Source organism: Calidris pugnax, unplaced genomic scaffold (assembly GCF_001431845.1).
Source record: "Calidris pugnax isolate Ruff unplaced genomic scaffold, ASM143184v1 scaffold92, whole genome shotgun sequence".
Taxonomy (NCBI): Eukaryota; Metazoa; Chordata; class Aves; order Charadriiformes; family Scolopacidae; genus Calidris; species Calidris pugnax.
Window position 1 is genome coordinate 2,108,672 of NW_015090823.1, and position 22,932 is coordinate 2,131,603.

The 22,932-nt window shown below is 41.3% G+C and overlaps 1 protein-coding gene across 6 annotated transcripts in view; it reads left to right on the forward strand.

Annotated features, from left to right (window-relative positions):
- Positions 1–22,932, forward strand: part of GRAMD1B (GRAM domain containing 1B) — a 110,235-nt gene that overhangs the window by 3,362 nt on the left and 83,941 nt on the right. For 3 of the 6 annotated variants that reach the window (XM_014939963.1, XM_014939964.1, XM_014939967.1), the window contains exons 1-2: positions 10,009–10,026; positions 20,844–20,921. In XM_014939963.1, the coding sequence (XP_014795449.1) occupies positions 20,908–20,921 (14 nt within the window). In that variant the 5' untranslated portion in view covers positions 10,009–10,026; positions 20,844–20,907. Of the gene's footprint in view, positions 1–9,649; positions 10,027–20,843; positions 20,922–22,932 lie in introns of those variants that run through there. The other 3 variants (XM_014939965.1, XM_014939966.1, XM_014939968.1) reach the window with 2 other exon arrangements.

The following is a 22,932-nucleotide window of genomic DNA, read 5'->3' on the forward strand; positions in this document are numbered from 1 at the left end:
TTTTTTTGTACACACCCCCCCCCCATTCCCCCCCCCCCCCCCAATTTTTGGGTTAAAACTGATAGCCTTTTTGGTTTTTTTGTTTCTATTTTTTTGAAGCAGAAAATGCTTACTGAAAGGAGAAAAGTATAATCAACCCTACTGTTTGATCTCTGCAGGATTCTATGTTGGGGGAAAAAGAAGAAATAGTTTTAACTTTGTAAAAAGTAATGAGGGAAGAGGATAAAATCTGGACCTGAATCTTTCCTGCTCTATATATACGAGGCATGAATTTGTTCCTTAGTAAATGCTACATACCATGTCTTGCATGCCTGGCTAGCAAAACCTATCTGCACCCAGCTAGGTCTGTCAGCTTTCCATTAGAATGTCTGCCCAGGGAGAGGCTTTTTATCTAAAGATTTTTCTCAGAATAACCTTCTGAACCAGAAAGAAAAACAAAAGTCCCAGCCAGAGCTGGGATACTTGGTTGATTGTATCTTCTCCGATGCCGATTTAATTCTTGATCTGCTAGTGTCTACTCATAACCCTTTCTCCTTTTAAAGTCTGTCTCACATAACTTCAGAGCATCTTGTACTCCGAGGGGAGAACTTTACTTTCTGTATGAGCGTTGAGGCTGCTGATATGGAATAGCATAAGACAAGCAACTGGAACGTTGCAAGAAAAACACTTAAGTCTGTGAAGAAACTCTACTGCCAAGGAGGTCAAATGCAGTTCCCAAAGTGGGTGAATAGGATCAATAGGTAATCAGAGCTCCCAGCTGTTGGAGAAAGCAATTTTGTAGCTTATGGATGATGTGTCTGGCTTGCTTTCAGATTCTGTTTGTATCCCAGGGCTTTCTGCTATTGTCCTGTGAATGATTTCATGGGATTAAAGAGATGTTTTTGTGGATGGCTTATGAATTCATGAGCTTTTCACAAGAGAAAAACGCTATTAGGTGTGAAAGTGTCTAGCAACATTTAGTGTCAGCTAAGGACTTCAAACACTCGCAGTGCTGTGTTAATCCCTGTTTATCTGTATTTAACAGTATCTTGGAGGCAAGGAACCTTTTCAAAAGCAAACTCCTGCCGACTGTATGGTACCAGCTAGGCTGTTACACTGCCGGCAGCTTCTCAGCCGCTAGAGAGCAGCAGGGTCCCGTCGGTAGAGGGTCCCCGACCAGCTGTGTTGTTTCTGCCATACTTGGTCTGCAGAGACTCTGGGGGGCTGTGGATTTGGGAAGGCAGGAATAGGAACCCGGACCAAGTGTCAAATGCATCATGACACATCCAGAAAAATTCCGGCTGAACAGTGATGCATTGTGGATGCTCCGCTTAAACCACACTCCAGGTGGTGAAGCAAACAGACTTTGTCATGTGAAATTAAGGTGTGATCTTCTCTGGAAATTAATTAGATGATAAATAAAAGCTTAATTTAGTTGGATGAAGGATCCCCTGTAACAAGTAGCTTGTACCTTCTATACAAGCTATAGTCTCTCCATTAAAAGGCAAACAAAAGAAAATTCCTTTTAGTTTATGGTCATTACTGGTGTTTGTAGCTCTAGGCATAGATGAAATAGATAGAGCACAGTCTGGGCATTGTTAGTGTAAGCTTCCCCCCCTAAAGCGCTTGACTCTGACCTTGAGTGCCTCAGAGTCTGACCTTGCTGTCTCCACGAGTCTCAGGGGCACAATAATGATAATTTGGAGGGGAAATATGGCAAGCAAACTTCTGGCAATTGCAACGTAACCTGACAGTTCTAAGCTATTTCATGAAAAGATGACCATTAGACTGATGACCCTCAGCAGCTGTTTGGAACTAAGTCAGTCAGAGGCTCTGTGGCACTTGAAATTGCATGTGTATATTTAGCTTATTTACAACCTGTATTAGCAATGTAACCTACTCTGGGGCAGCAAAGGCATCACTAGTCTTAGCAGGTGAAAATGTAGTCACAGATCGCTGCTGGGAAGATGTAACTAGGAGGGTGGTGTCTGTCATGTTTGGGCAATAGCCATAATGACTGTTTCTAAGATATGCAGGATCTGCTACATTCCTTAATGTATTGTGGGGGCGGTTAGCAGTTGTTTCACACCTGCACAGGCATACTCAGGTAAAACTTCTGCCTCAGGGGCATAATCAATGCATTCTGCTTATACTTTATGACATGGCATGTGACAGTGCTTTGTGATCTCAATGTATAGAACTCTTCCATACTTAGTGCAATCTCTGCCTACTGGTGCTGCAGGTGTGGTACATGCACTGTCTTGTATGTGCTCTATTGTGCAAACAAGAAACACAGATATGAGTTTTATAGTCTGCATATTTCATCCGTCAAACATGTTTATGGCATGTATTACCTCAATGGAGAGATTTGTGTCTGTATCATATGACGTGTGTATGTTGAATATGTGCTGGGGAGGAGAAAGAAATGCGCTTGGCTGGCTTCATTTCATAACTGCAAGTGCAGGATTGTAAGTGTGAATGGCAAAGCCAGCTGGAGGAGACGTTTTTCAATTGTCCATGAAGTATTTTCCAAATAGCTTTCTTCCAGAGATCATGATGAAAAATGACAGCTGTCCTCAGGCATTTGTCTAATTGAAGGAACGGGCTCCATCAGCCTTGCTGCTGAGGTTGTTGATAATTGAGGTGATGGACAGGAATGGTATTTATAAAGCAATTTCTATATGCTTATTATAAAATGAGTTCACCAATCATAGGAAAGAACCTTTTCTGTCCCTCTGTCATTTTAGTGGCTCTTGGGAGTTCAGAGCAAGTTTTGGTGGTTTCCATTTGGCCTTGTGCAGAATAAGACTTGAGAAAATCTTTTTCTGGCAGGCATTTGTTTTCTCAGTATTTTAGTAGGGTAAAGAAATACTCTGCTTCTTCCTATTCAGGAAAGACAAAAGGAGGGAGATGATTTTTAGTTGTCCTAAATGCGACAAAGCAGAAATCCTGAAGACCGTTCCGCTTCTAATTATGCTGTTGGCACAAAATAATGATATATGGAAAACATTAATGTTTATCCTCTTTAGACTCAGTTTTAGATTCCTATAGTTCCTGTATCAGTTGCGCAAAGGGCATACAAGTCATGAACTGGGAACCTCTGCTCTTAAAGCAGATAGAAATTTTAGCTGGAGTTGGGCCAGTCTAGAAAGGACAATATAGATCTTGGTTAAGCATTTGGTGTCTTTATGAGCTAAAACAAAGGCCAGGTGGGATGCAGATCTATATAACCCCTACTCACAGGAGTAGCACTGCATGTATTGTAGGAGTTGGAGACTCAGGTTTCAAAGTTCTTCTGAGTAGGTAAAGCTTTTTCCAGACTAACTGCTTTTTGTACAAGTAATCAGTTGTGTTTTCCTTAAATGAGAGGGTGAAAATGGCTGATCTTGTGAGTCTCAGTCACTGAACTGTAAGGTATTCTGTAACAAAACATCATTCCTTCTTTCACTACTTTTGTTTCGAAGTTTTTTGTTTTGTTGTGGTGCAGATGGAAACAAATACCAAAACCTTGCTGCTTTTGTACTTTGACTTGTCCTATTACAAACACTGATTTATTTTTTCCCTTTCAGCTAGTAACACCATGTATTTTGTGATCTGTGCTTGCTTGATCAGAGGGGCTTTTAATCTGTCGAAGTTTTCTCATGCTTTCATGCAGATATTGTGCTTTTCTTCAGAACTGTCTACTGGGTGCTGATTTTCAGCGTTGGAGGAAAGGGGCTGATTCAGTTATTTGTACAAAAACCACAAGTGGTAAAAATTTCAAGAGCATTGTGCTGGGATCTAAGCCTACTTGCATGTGGGTTAGCAGAAGAGGGAAGCAAGGATTTACTTTAATCTAGTTTTGCTGCCCTTGAGGCAAATAAAACTTAGGCATATTCAAATTTTTAGTGAGAACTGTGAGAGTTTGTCACATCTGTGTAGGCAATGGGTTTTATCTTCTCAAATAGAAGGGGAAAGAGTTAAGTTCTTACTGAAACTGTTTTGTAAGCATATCACATTAAAACAATGTTTGGATTTTTTTTAGAGGGTAGAGGTTTACATTGCAGTATCTAGGATGTGGGGAACTGGGAGAACGCTTACCCCATGGTGAGCAATGCAGTAGGCTGCTGTACATGCTTGTTCACCCCCTGCTCTCAGTTGAGAGTCTAATTTATGTTGTCTGTGTTTGAGAGCATTGGCTGGGTTGCTCACAAATGCTACAAGGCCTAATTACTGCTATGCTGAACACTCGTTAGGGTGTGACTTGGAATCCAGCTTTCTCATGCTTCTTGCATGTGGTTTAGCGGAGGGAAACAAGGATATATTTTAATCTGATTTTGCTGCTCTTTGGGCAAACAAATCCTAGGCATATTCAAATTTTTAATTGGAACTGTGGGAGTTGGTCACACCTGTAGGCAGTAGATTTTATCTTCCCAAATACTTCAAAGTTTTTCAGCGTGCTTGAAGGTGCATGTTTCTGTGTGCAGGTTTGAGTTAAATACCACAAACCTGGCTGACCTGAGCTAGTGAAGCAGACATTTTCGCTGGATCGGGAAGAATGTACTGTTCAGAGACCTTTTGTACTTACAGACTTGTTCTCCTGTGGTTAATGGTGTGTGCTGTGAGCTGTGACCCATTAGTTAAGTGCTGTACAGGTAGAGGAATTCCAAGGAATTTGGACAGTGTCCCCTTGCTTCCTTCATATACAGTGTATATAATGCAAACCAAATGCCAAGCTCGTATGGAAATTAATTCTAATGGTCACCCTATGTTTTGTGAGCGATGGAATTTAATTGATTTACCCTCTATCACCTCCATTAAATTTATGAGAATAAAAGAACTTCCCTTTTGGATGCTCAAGTGAGAGGTCTTGCACGGTGTAAATAAGCACTCCCAAATAATTCACTTCTGTTCTAAATTGCAAAGAAAACTCAAACTGCTAAGAAGGTCCTGGAGCCTTTGTCCTATTGTCATCTTCTGATCAATTATTGTTGCAAAGTCATGACACTGACTTAATTTGCTTTGCTTGCTATCTTTAGCTCAACTGTCCCTTTTAATTTGATGGAAGAGCACTACCTGAAGAAATGAACTGTGAAAGTATTGTCCTAATGCTGAAAAAATATGTGATGTGCTATGCTTTTTGAATCATGCTTGACAAATTCTGGAATTCTGATGGTATCTGAAGACTCTGGGGTTTGCTACTGTGTATGAGGCCAAAATTTAAATGCCTAGTTATGTGTGGTATTCTTGTTCACAGATTGAAGTCTCTAATGGTTATTGCTGACGTGAGAATGGGAAGGGAAAGCACAAATAGATATAGGTTAACCTCTAATCGGAAAGCCCTGTTGGAGTCTGCTTTCTTCTGAGCCTTTTCAAGTCTTCTTGAAATGGCCAGCAATTAATGTGTAATACAATGTATATTCCACAAGTTGTGTGTGGTTCTGGTAGGAGAGATTGGATACTTTGGGGCTAAGCCTATTGCAACCCCTTTCTGTCCCCTGTTATTACCCACCAATGATGGGATTCGGGTAGGGGTTGAGACTTACTGCTCCTAGTTCTTGGATCAGGTAACCTTCTGTAATGCACTTAACGCATGCACAAGCTGTGCTTTGCACATTGAGTAAAAGTGTTTATGCACCTGTATTTTAGTTTAGATGCCAATTATTATGGATCAAAATGACAGACATAGTAAGGTCTTATGCCATAGGCCAGTGCAGTTCATGTAACTTACCCAAAGGTTGATTTCTCGCCGACTGGAGATTTCATTTAAAGCACTTCTATTATTTTTGGTCAAACTGCAATAGAGAACTGTTTTGTCCTTTGGTCAGGTGGCATGAAAGGGACATCTTGAGTCCTTTTGGATAAAAATGCATTTATGTTCCTTCACACCATGTTTTTTGGGAGATGAAGGAAGAGCTACTGAGGCAGTGTTTAACCCAGGCAATCAGTATTTGTGGTCACTAAAGAGTGTGCAAGACTGCTTTCTGAACTGGGCTGCTTGTGGCAGAGCTTCTGGCAAGTCCTGAATAAATGTACTGAGCAGAGAAGAATGAGGGAATGTATGGGCCACAGGAATGTCTCCATCTTGCTTTGTAATAGACTGGGGTATCAGTCTGCTGGTATTTCTCACCCTGTGGCCTGTGAAATTTGTCATCTGTCTTGTAACATAGTCCTTGGGTTTCAGAGGACAACACATGGAGGTATCGGGTATCACACAGTAAAAATAAAATTGACTGTGTATGTTCAAATGATAGCAACTGCTGGTTGGCTGTGCATGATTTAAAGGGACAGACCTGTAAAATAAGAATGGTTGGCCCATACGTGCTCCTTGCATGTAACCACAAGTTGTCCTATGTCAAATTGCAATAGGCCTCATTCTACCTTAGCGTGCAAAGACCAATGGATGGCCAAAGTCGTAGTCCAAGGAAGTCTTGCAATGACAAAGCTATTATGGACTACCAAAGAATCTGTGCTGGCATTATTTCATGTTCTTCACTCAAAGAAGGGATTCTTAGTTTTTCAGAGGATTTTTCTTTCTACTTTGCTTAATTCATAAGTGCTATTCTGAGGACACTGGAAAACTCAGGATGTTTGATTAAGAGAAAAGCAGAGATATTTTTGTTCAACCTGAAGCATTGGCAACCATATGCTTCTCTAATGAATCTGTTGTTAGATGGATCATTTAAATGCAGAAGTAGTCATTAGGATCTAGCAACACACAGGCTCTCATGGAAGCAGTCAAACTGTGCTGTTGTGATTTGTACAGAAATAGTGCTTGATCATGGCTGGTATTTTTCACTTTGCGAGTCAGGTGTTTGAGCTGTCTCTCTTATTACATAGGTTCTCTTTTTTCTAAGCATCAGACAGGTGGCCAGCATCCTCTCTCCAAAATAAAAATGCACTGAGAATGTTGGAGTGCAAATAAGTGTTGCTTACTAATCAGTGAAGTACTTGGAATTAAAGGGGTAGTCCTCATGCATGTCTACCCTGTCCTAAGTGGAAGGGATTCTAGTGGCAGATCGGACTGAATTATTTTCAGTTTTGTATATGTGAAGGGGAGTGGAAAAGGATCCTGTCTACTGAATTCCAGTAGTGTTCAGCGAAGCTGAGGGTGAAGAAATTGTACTGGCATGGCCATGGCAACACAACGCAGATGGGTGAAAGGGCTGCTTTTCCCTTGTCAAAGACAGTGATTACCAAATGCTGCTATTGCCCAGAGCAATGTAGTATGTATTAATCTTGTTGATTAATTAGAAAACGTCTGTGTGGATTTTAAGGGTTTGCAATGTCTGCTGTGCAATTTATTACTAAAGAAAGCATGCCAAAGTGCAAACTTTGACGCTTTTTGCTTGCATATCTTTCTGCAATTAAATGAGAATCCTGCATAGTTGATAAAAGATTCCACAGATTGGAAGCAAACCTTCATTATGGTAGCCTCCAAAGGGCCACTGATCCCTTCCCCCAAAGTTGTGCATAACTTGCTCTTGGTTAAAATCTAGGAATGATTTTGTGGGCTTTTGATTGCCAGATGACATGGGAAGGAAGAAAATAAAAGTTAATTTTCTGTGTTAACAGGTAGATTGTTTACAGGTGGCTTCTCTGTGTGTGGTGATGGGATAAAAATCATGGCAATGGATGGCTGAAACACTCAGGTTCAGGTTTCTCCTCATTGCGGATGAGGAAGACAAGGTATCAGCCCTTGAAAGGCAGAGAGGATAGGATGTACAGCTACTCATGCAAGTACAGATTCAAATACAGATTACTGACTTTTTGTCTAATCTGTAGATTTTTGTTTCTCAGACTTGAAAAAACTGTTTTGACTTAAAAATTAAGTGGTGTTTGTAGAAGACGCTCTGAGTGTGTGTGTGTGTGCAACTGATGTATAGACACCAAGGTGACAGGAGCTCCAGAAACTGAAGAGTTGCTCAAGCTATTAACTTACAGGATGAGCAAAGCAAAAAGGACAGTTCAACAAAGTAGAATATTGCACCTGAGAATTTAAAAAGCAAGAAACAAAACCAACCCCCCCAACATATTATTGAAACGTTTCCTTCCCTGTTGTTCCTGCTGTTATAATTCTGTTTCTGACATGTTTAGTTATATGTATTCTAGATGGCAGTTTTTGATGTTCAAAGTTCTCGTGAAGTTTATTTTCAAACAAAACTGACGCAGTCCATGCAAGAAAATCTATTTTGATTTGGGTTGACAAATATTTTCTAATCTGAAACTGATATTTTTAAAAGTTCAGGCTGTTGAACAATGAAAACTAAAGTTGTGTCAGGCTGATTTAGAGATGTTTGTTGTTGGTTTTTTTTTTTTTTCTGACAGCACACTTGAAATTCACACAGCTGAATTCTAATCATTGCCTTAGAGTATTTAAGTTCTATATCACTTTTCCACCTGAAAATACAACTTTGTTCAGGAGCATTCAGTGAAATTCCGGCAATCTTGATGATTCCTGGAATCTGTCACACTGTTTGTTTTTATTATCTGATTTGGTTTCCTTACCAGAATTTCACAAGGTTTGCCCTGAGGCTGCTATTCCCTCTAGTGCCTGACCCTTGGTAGATCTTCCTTAGTGTATTAAATGCCTGGGAACCTTCCATGTAGTATGTGTCTTTCTCATGGTATAAAATCTGTTCTGCATGTCTGATTGTCTTTATGTGATGTCTTTGTTGGTTCCTGGACCTGAGACCATCCATCATCCACTGTCATTTTGGAAGCAGCGTTGCCCTCCAACTTTGATCAGCTTTCACTCATGTGAACCGGAGCTATAAAACCAACCAGCCTCCCAGCTCTGGTGCCACCTGCTGCTACTGCCTTTTTAGCTATTCCTCAATCCCTCTCCTCCTTTGCCTTTTCTGTGAGCAGTCAATTGGGACGAACCCCCCCACCCCCATTTGTGAAAGAAGGCTGAAAATCCAAGTTTACTTGCTCCCTCCCTACGTGGGGTGGGCTTTCTGAACAGGAAGGTGGGACAAGGGGAAAGCCTGTCCAATTGGCTTCTACAGAGGGCTATTATCCCTTCTCACCCCCTGTCATCAGTTGATTTGTAGCAGCAGCATATTTGGTAATCTAAACCCTGTCTCTTGGGATTAAGAGTGCAGTTACACTTGCAACAGCTGCCTGCGTATGTCTTACCCGCTACAGAAAAAGAACATGCAGCTCCTCCTATTCTTGCTCCTGATGTTATCTAGTATTGTTGCTTCCCTCCCTCTCTTTGTTTCTCTTTCTGACCTCCTCACAGCTCCACGCCGCTCCACTCCATACTTGCTTCGAGAAGACTACAGCTGAGTTTCCTAGCACAGCCCCAGGAGATTCTCTTTTCTGAGCCAACAGAAGGCAAAGGCGGCGGGAGGGGGAAAGTGAGCCAAGCTGTTGCTGGCAACCTTTTTCTCTGTGTGAAACCTGCTGCTTTTAGAGAGACCAGGCAGGGAAGGGACTTAGGGTTGTAGAGAGGAGAAAGAAAAAAGAAACTTGAAACTGGCTTCCCTTGTGGCATGTCTGTGTCCTGAACATCCCCTCCCCACCCCGCTGTTTGTTAAATGAAAAGCACGTGAAGAACATGAGGTTTTCTGCTTGAGAGGGAGGGCAGTACGGACTGGGTGAGGGAGGAGGAAGGCAAGTTGTGCTTTTGCGGTGTGGTTTACACCGAGATCAGAGCTAGTGTGCTTGGGGGTGGGAGCAGAAAGAGAAAGGGCATCTGATGCCAGCTGCCAATATGACAGAAACCCTGCAGCTCCCAGCACTGCAAGTCCCAGAGCAGCAGGTGGTGGAGGGTGGCCGTGCCTGGTCCAGTTCATCCACCCCAACCCTGCGCAGGAAGCGCTTCAAGATGAGGCGGATGAAGAATGTGCAGGAGCAGAGCCTGGAGGTCAGCAGGTATCAGGATTCTCCTTCCTCCAGCAAGGAATACCTGCAGCTCCCATCCATTGAAATCACCCCCTCCAGTGATGAGGACACTCCCTGGTCCAACTGCTCTACACCCAGTGCCTCCCCGCGGCGCAAGCGCTTCCTCCTTCGGAAGTGGCTGCGTGTGAGAGAGAAGAAGGAATACAGTGAGAGCAGGTATGTTTTTGGCCACTTTACCTTCCCTGCTTCCAGGAAGAGCCTGGGACAATAGTTAGGTAGGGTCTACTGTCCCCCTAGAAATCTTGGAGTGCTTCTCCTAGGGCAGTCCTCACCAGTTTGCTGCAATGGGTAATGTGGTTGGACTTGCTGATGTCAGACCAAAAGTCCTAATCCTTATGTGCAAGAAGTAGGCATGTTGGAAACAGCAGTGCCGTGTTCTGTATTTGTTCATGGTCCTCTAAATACCATCAACAGGTAATACAGAGCAAATGAAAAGAACTTGCTTTCGAGTGATGGAGACTGTCCTGAAAGAATGGGTGATGAGATGTAACTTGATTAAGGTGTTCTGAAGATACCCTTGAGAGAGGAGGTGATCTTGCTGCTGGGATCACCAGGACAGGGAGTGATCATGCTAAACCTTTGTCAGCATTTTTTTGATGATGTTCATTCCTACTGCTAAGACCTTCTATGAAATCCTTCATTCAGTAGCTGATGTTGGGAAAATGAGAGGGTGAGAGAGAAATAAAGAAGCCTTGTAGCTAGTAGGTGGGTCTGCATGCCCAGATAGTCTGGGTTCAGTTCTCATTGGCTTTCCAGACTTGAAAGTCACTCACTCCTTTAGCTCAAAAGAGGACAAATAATTTATGAAGACTTCCAAGAGCTTGTCAACACAAGAAAATTGATGCCCGGGGAGTTATTGTGTGGCCATACAAAGAAAAAGCTGTACTTAATGTAACTCTCTGCAGGTGCAATCAAGGTCTACAACATGCAGTGTAGTTTACTGTACCTTTAATTGGAGAGTGGAATAATCTGCCTTTCCTGAAGGCCCAGAATACAGAGGACGCTTTAAAAGTTCCTCCAAGAAGTTAGTGCGTTATAAATCCTTAGGGTACTTCAGTGTGGGCCATTTTTTCTTTTGTTGCGTGAAACCTGTGTTGGTTTATGCCCGAAAGTATGTACTGTACTTCCATAAAAAAACTTGTTTCTTACTGTTTCTGCACCCAGCAGACTAGAATGGCTCACTGACTGCTGCGTTGCTTGAGTGCTTATAGGACACATTCTTCTACTATATATGATATACTTCTATACAAATATAATTCTTCTATTAATATCCAGTCTGACTGTGTAGTAACTCTCCTTGCATGAGGTGCCTTTAGCAAGGTCAGTCTGTCATTTTATTAAGTTTTGGGGAAGTTCTGTAAATAAATGCATGCCAGCAAGGATTTGATAATACCCCTTTTAAAAGGTTGACACTGAAAAACATAGCTTGGTTGAGAAAAACTACTGGTTTTCCCTTAGCTGTGGTGATTTAAGTAGTGATTCAGTTAAAGCATAGAAAACAGGAAGGATAATGCAGAGGGCACATGCTGAAGTGTCAGAATTGCAAAGTTCAGGTCTGAAGTTCAACAGAGGATGGCTTTAACTGAAGTGTTTAATTTGGATTTAGGGTGAATGTGTTTGATATGTGTGAATGCATAAGAAAACTTAGTTTTTTCATGTATGCGTGATAGCTCCATGGCTATGCTGACAGCTTTCTGTGCATTCATCGTTAAGATATTTCTGCCTTAAACCTGGTTATGGTTTTGAAGCAGTGACTGGAAAAATGTTGAAGTGTTTGCTGGATTAGGTGGTATTAGCATACCAATGCCAGCATGGCATCTCCGTTCTTCATATGTGGCAGGCTCCAAATCTATTCCTTTTGCAATGGGAAACATGATGTTTCCAAATGGAACTTTTCCCTTTCCCCGCCAGAGGAAAAAAGAAAAACCAGTTTGCTGGTTGCTTTGTGCTGAGCCTCTGGGCTTGCAGAATGCACACATCATCATTGGGCTTGCAAAACTCAGCAGGCATGGAAACAACGCAGCAAGCAGAATCAGTGGGGAGTTAGTGATGAACCCTGAAGGATTTTGTGGCATTAATTTGAGAGAGACTAGCAGCTAGCACTGTGGGGTAAACCTTACTGCACCCTGAGGCTGTTGCATGGGAAACCCTGTTCTAAATTAGGTCAGGAAGCTGACTTTCTGTAGCAGATACTGCCTGTCTACTTTCCCCTCTTTAGGCTGGGTCATCTAGAACACTGGCTCTTGCTGCTGTTTTATTATGATGTTGCTGTTCATTACAGAGGCTAGTAATGTCATTTACTGTAGTATTCATTTCTTCAAGGGCGACAGGGACTACAGTACTAGAGTAAAGGCTGCAGCATTTTGTCCAGTGACTTTTTATTTATTTTTTTTTTCCCACCAAGCCCTGTCTCGGGGTTGAACAACAGTGATGATGTTTGAACTGTCCAGCTGGTTAATTGTAACTCTATTGTAGCAGATAACCAACGTGGTCAGTGTGATATCTATCTGCTAGGAGCTCACATCCACTAGTAAGTGTGCAGGTTCCCAAATAATACCTGATGAAAGGAGGCAGCCATCAGCATGTGGTTCCCACCAGGGAAATGAATGCAGTTTGCTTGCAGTCACTACCCCTTTCTAGTTAAATTGTTATCGAGCAGTTTGAATTTCTTTTTGCAGTCTGGTAACCTTTAGCCCCATTATGTGGCCAGATGTCTGACTGTTTGTATGGCAGGGTTTTCCCAGAAAAGCTGGTAGTTGAGAGCAAACTGTGCACCAGCTGACTTATTCTAGTGATGCATGTGTTGCTCACATGCCCCTGAGCAAAAGCAATAGCTCTGTGACCATTAGCATACAGTAAGCATCCAAGTGAATAAACAAATGCTTTTAGGACTCAAAATGCTGTCTTGTAATCCTCTGGGTTTGATGAAGGCTGGCTGCTTTTTTCATCCGGAAACTCCAGCCTACAAAATGTACTGTTTCACTGATTAGTTTTTAACAGCCTGGGTAATTTTAAGGTTTGTTTACCTGCTGGGTCTCTAAAAGCTGTTAGGTGGCTGATAGCGAGAGCAGAAGAGGAGAGATTGTTTCTGTTCATTAAACAGCAGAGATGGCATGTAAGAGCCTCGCTTGTGTATGACACGGTTTGGCTTAAGGTGAAAGAGCAGGAAGAAGTTTCTCTGTAATTTGTCCTTGCAGAAAGGCCTGATGATCCAAACTACATGTTTGGTGCTCTGGGGGGTCTATACAGATGATAAATAAGATGCTTTTTCTAAGGGATGCTGACAACTTGTTACCTATACTCCTAATCCATCGTGCTGCCCAGGTCATGATAGAATTTATTTCCTTGCATACAGCTTTACACAGTGTGAACCTTGCACACAAGTGCACAAATTTTTTATTAAGACATGATGACGTGTCTTTCCTCACAGGCTAGTAGATGCAATCTGTTAGCATTTTGCTATGCATGTAATGAAACTGCATTATTAATGTGGGGATGCGAGTGTATCTGCTTTAATTCATTATTTACTTCTTAAAGCTACCTTTTCTAGTAATCTCTGGAACTGCACGTGTAAGGAACTTGACGTGCAAGGCAAGAATTGTTGAGAGGGTAGATCACTTTGGCTTAAAGGACTGCTCTCCTTTTGGCCTAAAATCATGGAATTGAATTGGAATGAGATCCTGTGCTTCCACCCATTTCATTGGCATAGGCTGAGAATAAGTAGGTGGGACCTGCTTGATCATTGCCTGAGTTGGGCTCCAGCGTGAATACTCTGCAATAGTACATATGTAATGGTTGAAGTATGCTAAATCTTTCCATCTTGAACAGTTTTCTGTGAGGCATTCATGCTGGGTAAAGATCATGCTAGTGGCAGTCTGAATGTGCTCCCCAGAAAGCTCCAGGAGTAAAGCCTGTAGAGTCTCTCACAATCTGGAAATGCAATCTGAGAAGTCTACTGTCTTTAGATAATATCAGCATATTTACTAACCTCGGAAACAGTGCTTGATGAAAACAAAGCTGTTAAAGCTCAGTGCTGCTTCTGATTAAAAAGAGGACTAGAAAGGCTTTGTGGATTATAGTTTTGTTCATTTCATGCCATACAATTCCAAGAAGCTGCAAAATATGTGACTCTAAATTTTGTAGTTCTCAGTTTCTCTGGCTTTCATCAACTTCCACGTTTCAGTTTTAGGACAGAAGAAAGGAAGTGGGCCTTCTCCTTTGTTAGAAATACAGCAAGCTGCTGCGGGAAGTGGCAGATGTGTGTATTGGGATTGCCAATGCACTTTTGCTTTCTCAAGTTCTGATAAAATTTGTGTTGAAATCCCATTTTTGTGAGAAGCAGACAGCTCCATAGAGATTTCATAATGGAAGAGGCAAATGGGTTGCATTTTTTCAGGTTCTGCTTGCAGCTGGACTTGGTTAATTGAGGTTTTTGGGAGGACAAGTATCAGACATGGTGTGCTTTGAAGTGTAGAGAGATATTGGCAGAAATTTTGTTAAATGTTTTAATACTGTCCCAAGTTTCTGGAATATGTCTCTCTATTAATCTTTGAAACTAAATTAAAAACTTTGATTTTTTGGTGAAAACTGGAGCAATGCGATGTGTAAATATCCAATGGATTTAATTTGGGACTTGAATATGTAGTTGGATATTTAGCTGGTCAAAAATGGTAAAAGTTGGGTTTTGTTAGTACGGATTTCTGTAGTAAGCAGCCCATCTTCTCTGCTTTTGGAAACTCTGGAAAATCCATAAGCACAAACTTCCATTTTTGTGGTATCTCTTCTAATCTGAAATGTGAGAGTGCATGGATGGTGGCTTAGTAGTCTTTTTTTCCTTTTAGAACCTGCAACTTCAAATGAGACCCCATCTGTTCTTCCAGTGAACTGATTTTTTTCAATCTTATTTGTTTGTGATAATGTGTCAAGTGCCTGTGAATCCCACCAGCTCTGGTTGGTTTTGTGTTTGTTTTTGTTTGTTTTTTTTTAATGAGTCTTACTGTGTTTGTGCAGTAGTTTGTGGTTTTCTTTTTTAAATATTTGCCTTTCAGTATTTGTGTGGTTTAGGATGACCAGTCACACAAAAGTATCAATTTACAAACAGCTTGGAACTTAAATGGAGTTGATCTTATCTAGTCAGCAAATATTTACAGTTGGATCATCTGAATTTCATGTTTTACACAGCATTCTGCCTGTCAATGGGTGTTTAACAATTAGTCATCGTGTTCATTACCGCAGTTGTTTTCAACTGGATTGTGTTTTGAAATTCAAGATATCTGTTGTTCATTGTTGAATATGATGTTGATGAAGGGGCTTGCCTTGACAGCTGTGAAGGTTGGTGTTGATGCTTTAATTTGTGAAATAAATGCAGTAAGAGGAGAAAACTTGCCCATCCTGCCCCTTGTAACCCTTTCCAGCAAGGAGGGAAGATGACTCTTCTACAGATTCAGACTCTGGCTCTCCAACTCTGAATGTGACTACAAAGGGCACAGTTAGTTCTAATTATGATGGTCTCTGTGATATATGCAACTGTTCACTAGGGCCAAGGCAGCTGTCCCTTATCTTTTTTGATCATTACTAATGGGTTTGGACAGTAAACATTACTTTATATCCGTTGTCTATAAAATTGAGTTATTCAAAACTTGGTTATGAGTCCAAAGAAGGGCAACGGAGCTGGTGAGGGGTCTGGAGAGTAAGTCTTACGAGGGGAGGCTGAGGGAGCTGGGGTTGTTTAGTCTGAAGAAGAGAAGGCTGAGGGGAGACCTTATCGTGCTCTATAGCTACCTGAAGGGGGTTGTAGAGAAGCAGGGGTCGGTCTCATCTCCCAAGTCACAGGAGATAGGACAAGGGGAAATGGCCTCATGTTGCACCAGGGGAGGTTTAGATCGGATATTAGGAAGCATTTCTTCATGGAAAGGGTTATCCAGCATTGGAATAGGCTGCCCAGGGAAGTGGTTGAGGCACCATCCCTGGAGGTATTCAAAAGATGGGTTGACATGGTCCTCAAGAATATGATTTAGTGTTGTGGTGGGGTTTTTTGGTGCTTTTTTTTTATTGCTTATTTCTTATTTATTTTTTTGTTAGAGTTAAGTTGATGGTTGGACTAGATGATCTTTAAGGTCCCTTCCAACCTAGACGATTCTATGATTCTAAAACATGAAGGTGTGGAGTAGGAAGTGACCCTTCGGTTGTTGGGAATGCTGGCGATATGTTAGGCTCCAGGGAGTGCATGTTCAAAATTTAGCTTAAAAAAGCCAGTTGAAATTTCATCTGCAGCCTCTGCCTTCTATTTGTTGCATGGATTTACTGCATGAGTGTGGGTACAAATTTTCCTCCTGCCTCTCCATATGCCTATTTCAACTTCAGTCAAATGTGTGCAGAAACATGGTGTTTTGCCCCTACTTCTTGGAAGAAACTCCTTCAGAGTCTGTCCTTAGGTGAAGCAGTTTGTGTAGACAGACGGGGTGCTGTGATCCTGTGGTACCTTCCTCGTATAGGGCCTGGTATCAGGCAGCTACAGTTTGCTGAGCATGAACCTTCCTTATCTTTTTTAATAAAGCCTGATGTTAGCTTGCAGCCTTCAGTGATAAGGATATATTTCCCCCGACAACTTTACACTTGTTTGCTGAAGAGTGGAAACTTAGAGCACCTATGGGAAAGCTGTGTCACTGAAGGTGCTTTGGCTTTTAATTCACAGAGGAAAGGCTTTAGGTCTATCAAAGGACAGTGCACCTTGATGAGGGTGACTTTTATCTCTTGGAACTTAGGTTAGTGACTTCTAATTCATGTCCCTTATCCTCCTTTCTTTTTCTTCCCCTCCACCTGGCAGTTCCTTGACATTTGTAATGGCACAGTCATTTATGTATCCATGCAACCATAGTAACAGTGCTTTAGATGACAGGAATTTAATTGGCCAAGGACAATGAGGTGCTGTTAGGCAGCTGGGACTGGGAGGGCCATTTCTGCTGTTTCATGGGAAATAGGAGGGGGGGTTACATTCTGTGAAGGATGAGCAGAGCAGGAGGGTGAAATTTAAAGGTAAAATTGTTGTTTTGTCTTTGACAAGCTCCTAAAGCCCCCTGTGGGAAAACACTCAGAGGGAACTTTTCTTCTGACTTATTTTCTTAGTTATTTTTCTTCAGTATACAGAAGTCGTGCAAATAATGCAAAATGGAATATTTTTTTTTAATCTACAGATTTGAACAAAATGGGGTGTGTGTGATCAGGACACCTGTTTTTCACTCAGTAGAAAAATGTTTCTTTTGTACTTGGGCTACTACCTGAGTAAATTGTTTTGGAGCAGTGAAATGAAGGAGTGGTGGTAGTAGACTCTTCAAAGATTTAATTGTTAAAAGGAATGGTTAATCTGTATTTAAAACTCTTCACTGGTTTCTGAAGTAAGTTACGAGTCAGAATACGTGCATGAGAACTGAAGAGGACAAAACATAGGATTTAAGCCTTTAATGTTTAGCATCTTTGAGAGAAGGGCACACTGGGGCTGTGTACCCAAAGATTTAAGACCTGTCCAAATTAAGTTTATAATTCCTAAGCTTTGGAATGAGATAAACTTGTTTTGCTGATTGTATTTTTTTTCCTGAGATTTTTAATCAGCTCTAGGTTGTCTTTGTAACTACAAAACTGATGTGACTGTATCTAAAAGCTTCCCTCATATTACTTTTCAGTAAAAATCATATATCTCTTACCTCCCCTTATATTATCTCCAGTATAACAACAGTAATTTCTTGTTATGCTATCTCAAAGGAGCACTGTTGCCTTAAAAGCAGGTCAACTTAAAATGGACCGAAAAGCATCAGAAAACAATAGGCTTTGTGTTTCAGCTGCTCTGTACTTTTTAGGGAATTTGACAGCTGCACTGTCTGATATTCAGAATGACGAAATGATTTTCTTTGTGTGAACAGCTCACAAACTTTTGCAAAGCTTCCATGCAAAATTGTTGTAGTGAGAATTAAGCTCATTGAATCCTATCAAATAGAAAAGTGGGTAAAAAATAATTTCTCTCTCCTGGTCTGAGTTTGTATCATTGCTTGTAACCTTGTGTTCACTAGTGACAAGGGGGTAAGGTGATATATTGCCATGTGTTGCAATATCTGGATTCCATTAAATTTTAAACCTTAATTTGGAGGACTTCCTGAATGAGGAGTTAAATCACGGGTGGGTGAACATGAAAAAGTTGAAGGTTCATCTTGTATAGCTGCCGAAAAGCAAACTTTCACATGGGATTACCAGCACTGCAGGTATATCACAGCATTGGGCTGTGATATATTGGGAATTATCTTTTGGTAAGTGGTGTTACATCTGCTTGATCTGAATTGAAATGGCAAAGTTTGGGGGTGGGGTGGTAGTGGTTGTGAAGAAACAAATAGTTATAGAAATAGTCCCTGCCATGAGGCTTCTCTCAAAAGGGTTGATAATTCCTTTGAATTAGGAGGGAAGGTATGGTTCCTTTTGCACTCTTTCCAAACCAGTTCACTGGGCTATAATTAAGCTCAGAAGTACAGGAAAGATGTTGCTTTGCTTTTTGGGGTATATTGTTCTTACCCAGCTGTTGATTTATAGCTTGAAGCCAATAGAGAATTCTTATGCTTCGATTATCCTTTCTACAGTGAGACACTTCAGAAAAGAATGACTAAATATGTGGATGTGGGAGGAGAAAATTAAAGCTGTCTCCTTGCTGAGAGCCTTTTGCAAAAATGTTTACCTGTCTTGGCTAGGATGGTAAAACTATATACTGTGCAATGGAGAAGCAAGCAAAGTGTTCTCTGTGAGTTTCTGGGTATGTGCCCACATGAGATGCACATCTGACATCTGGGCAATGCACATACTTTAAATCTGTAGCTGAAAGTCACAAATATTGTAGGAGTTTTGTGATTTCGTTTGTCCAGCCTGAAAGGCTAACTTCTATATTACTTGTTCAAGGATTTCATAAATACTAATCAGGAATTACTTTCTTCTGCAAGCTTCAGCCTGCTCTCCTTTCTATCTTAAATGTAAGGAATAGTTTTCTGCCTTACATTCTGAACAGGCAGCAAAAATAGTGGACTGTGTGTGATGTCTCTCAAATGCTAAGTGGGCCACCAAGACAGCTCTTTTGTGTTTCAGAAGGATTGTGTTCAATAAGATGGGAGTCCTTGAAGACCTCAGAGAAGTTTGTGAAAACCAGGGTGGTTGTTGAAGATATTAAATGAAAATAAGACTCTGGCCTTTTTTCGGAGGAAACTGCAAACCTCTTTGGCAAAACTCTGATTTCATAGGGGTTCTTCCAAGAAAACAAACTAATTGTAAGGTTGCTTTGTGGGGAGGAAGACAGGAATTATAGGGATTCGGGTCCTAAAAAGTAAACATGGGGGCTTGTTAGAGCCATTTATTTATAAAGATTTGCTGAAGATAGGCTGTTTAGTGCTGGAGCCTGTAGCTCATGTCTATTACTGAGGTACTTGCTGGTTCTACTTCCTCCCCTGCTGGCCTGACTGTATTTTGTCATTCCTTGAAAGGACGAAGACAAGATTACATACAAACTTCTCGACCTTTTCAAGTATTTTCTCTGTTAATATTTTGCGGTGTTAAAAGTAATCTTTTTTTTTTTTTGGCAAGGACTTAATTTATTCAAGTCAGTAGTCTTGTTACCATTGAGTTATTCTTTCTGTAATTGAGTTGTAAAATATAAGTAGGTGTAGGTAAGAATAGCTATAATTACTTTATGCAAGCACAGAGTATGTTTAGGGAAGAAAAAAATCTGTTAAAGTGTTTTTTCCAAGAAACTTGGAGAGAGTATTGTTGAAATGGAAAGAGAAGGTAGAGAATGCTTCTTGCACAGCAGAAGGAAGTGTTTTCTTCCAAGAAATAGGATCCTCCTTGTAGTGCTTAAAAAGGTCAAGATCAGGTAAAAACAATCAAAACACACAAACAAAAAAACCTCCTCCTAATCCCAAACAAGTACAGTTCATGGAAAAATCCTTTTGTGGTGTTTTGGTACTATGCTTTTCCCCCCAAAATAGGCTTTAGTGCCTAAGAATTATTGCTTTTTTGGAATGAAAAGATGTGATTTGGTTCTTTTTGATACAGTGTCGTGATGTGCAGATCTGTGTATGGTGTGGTAAAGGTGTAGTTACAAGCACGTGCATGTATACCTGAACTGGTTTTATTGGAACAGTTTAGGTCCTGCCAGCAGTGAAGCCACATCATTTTTAGCACATCCTGTGTGCTCGGGCAAGTGTCCCAGGTGGGACTGTGCAGTTTGTGCTAAAGTTGTGTGGTGGTACCCAGGTAAAGCAGATTAAAGCTATCCCAGGGATATCTGCTTTTTACACTGTAGTCTGTTACCTGGAGGTGGAATCAGATCTATCTACTGCTTGGAAGTACAGCTCTTTCAAAGAAATGAAGCTATACAAATGATAAGCAGGAACCCTGATGAGTCCTTGGAGCAGGTGGAGGCTGCTAGAAGGGGAATAAGGCTGAATCTATACAATACATGTGCAGGGGAAAAAAAATAAAATGCCCCAAAATACTGATTTAAAGAGGGAGAGTGACATCTTGTGGGCTCAGCATGCAACTCGCCAACAGAAATTTGTGGTTGGCTACTTCATTGTTAGTAAGAGTTCATTTTAACTGCTTTTTTTGGTCCCGCTGCCTAGAAGTAGGGGGCATATGAACAGGCAGAAGTTCAATGTTTGGATGTTAAGCCATAGGAAACTGTTCTGGAATGGCATGATGAAACACTGTATAGGCAATGTATTTTGAAAAGTTCTTAGGAAAGTGTCACTAAGTGAGGTTGAGGCATCAAATGAGTCATGCCTGGTGTAAATCAAATATGAACTTGCTGCCTTCTGTTGTTTTCTCTTAACACCCCCAAATTTGAAGTATAAACCTTGTGGTTTTTGTTGTTCTGGCTTTAAAGCAGAGTGTTTCATAGGCACTTACACAAATCTAATTGCTTCTGTTTTCCTGTTTCATTGCAGTAGTCAACAGAGCAGCCAGCAAAGCAGCCACGATGATGACTTGTCCCGATTCTTGAGCCCTCATATGCGTGAAGACAGGTAAGTCTGTTGGCAGCTGAATTGGGGGAATGCCTGGAACCACTCAGTGAAATTACATGGGCTGGGCTGGTTGAGGTCCTTAACTCATTTTCCCTGTATTGTTCAGAGTTGTTTAACAAGTGTGATTTACATTGTTCTTACCAATGTCTACAACCCCAAAATTTTCATCTGCTTAAAAGCAGAACTTGTGGGACAAATGCATCAAACTTCTGAATTTTCTTGAGACTCATTCCCTGAAATTGTAGCTGGTTTAGCTTCACTTAATTTGCTGTGTATTGATCATTATCAGCTCTGATCTTTAAATACACAAGTGAAAATTCATGTGTGGTTCTTATGCTCAGCAAGGACAATATTGAGCTTTGCTGTTGTATTTCCCTTATGCTCTGTTGGGATGGTCCTGAGGTATCTAGAGCTCATGGGTTGCAGCTGGGTGAGAACTGCTATGATGTTCCAGAAGAAATCTAAGTTTCTTGTACTTTGGGCTGATTAATGACTACCTCGAATTGCAGCAGTGGCACAAAAGCTGTTGAAAAATGAATGCTTATTTTTTTTCCATGATTTATTATTGTTGCTTTGCTCAGAGCCGTATGATTAAGAATTTTGCTGTATCTTGAAATTCATCTTTTGAGCCTGAATCTGTTTCATGTTCTTCATCTGTGCATGAAAAGTGAGCTCTTGGCTACTGTCACCTTTCTATCCCGGGCCTGTTTCCCTACTAACATCCTGGGGTCCAGTATTACATCAGGACTTTGGTTTCTGAAATAATGTTTTTTATTACACGTACGGTAGAGTCATGTTGTGTTTTCCATAGCTCATCTTGTGCCTATGGGTTATAGTGAGCCCACAGGAGGGTATATGCTGTGATCTGGGAACAGCTTCCTTTGTGCTGCTGCATAGTGGATTGCAAGAAGCATCTGACTGGTGTCTTCCACTCGGCATGCTTGTATCCAGGCATGGTCCCTCAGAGCACTGTTTCATGTCTCTTACTCAGTCCTTCCACATAAGCTGTCTCTGAGGTCAGAGGTCTTTCTTACTAACTGTCTGGTAGGGCAAATGCTTCCTGAACTCAGCTTCCCCACTATGATGCCAAAGGCCAATAGATTGAGTAAGAACCGAGTAGCAGCTGACGGAGCATCTGAGGAATTGACTCACTTGAGAGAACATCCTGACCTTGAAGAGCTAATTAATATCCCAACAGAGTCTGCCTCAGAATTAGCACTTGGTAGTTGTAGCTAACCTTTTCCTCCATATGTTGCACTCCAATTATCAGTCTCTCTGGTGCTGAGGAGCCTGGCATAATTGACTAGTGGGGAGTGGTGTTTCCAACCAGGAAATAAAGCATCTGACAGCAAAGCAGATGGGTACTTAGATCCTACCTGGGCTTCCTCTGTGTAGTGTATACTGGTATACCATTTGTTCTGGGATTTCATAGGTTAAACACTGTTAGGCTTCATTAATACTCAAATGGGGGATTTCTGAGCATAGTGAGAAGGGAATAATTTGGAAGTACTGCTTGTTTCAGATGTAGACCAAACAGGAGCGTTTAGGCTGGTGCTGAGAACAGGTTCCTGGTGGGAAGGGACATGTTTCAGCTGGAGGGCAGTCAGAGCTCAGGCTTATTTCTGCAGAGCCAGGGTGATGGTGAGCCTGCTGACCTCTTATTGGGGAGGCGACATTCCTGCTGCCTCGATTTAATTACAAATAACTTCTTTTTTCATGGAGGATACTGGGCCAAAACAGCCATGCCATGGCTAGTAAATTAACTTGTCCTCTTTGGGTTTTGGTTGCTTTTGGTTTTTTGGCCTTTGCTAATGTTATTGCATCAGGCTCTGCTGGTAAAGTCTTCCTTTGGATGCTGGTGGCTTGTGTTTATGAAACTTAACCAAAAAGTAACTCAAACACATTTTGAGTTTCATGTAAGGTGTGAAGCTGGACATGAAAGAATCTTGAATCCCTAGACTCTTGAAAATTGGATGACTTTCTCTGCTCTTATGGTGGCATTTTTGACCAC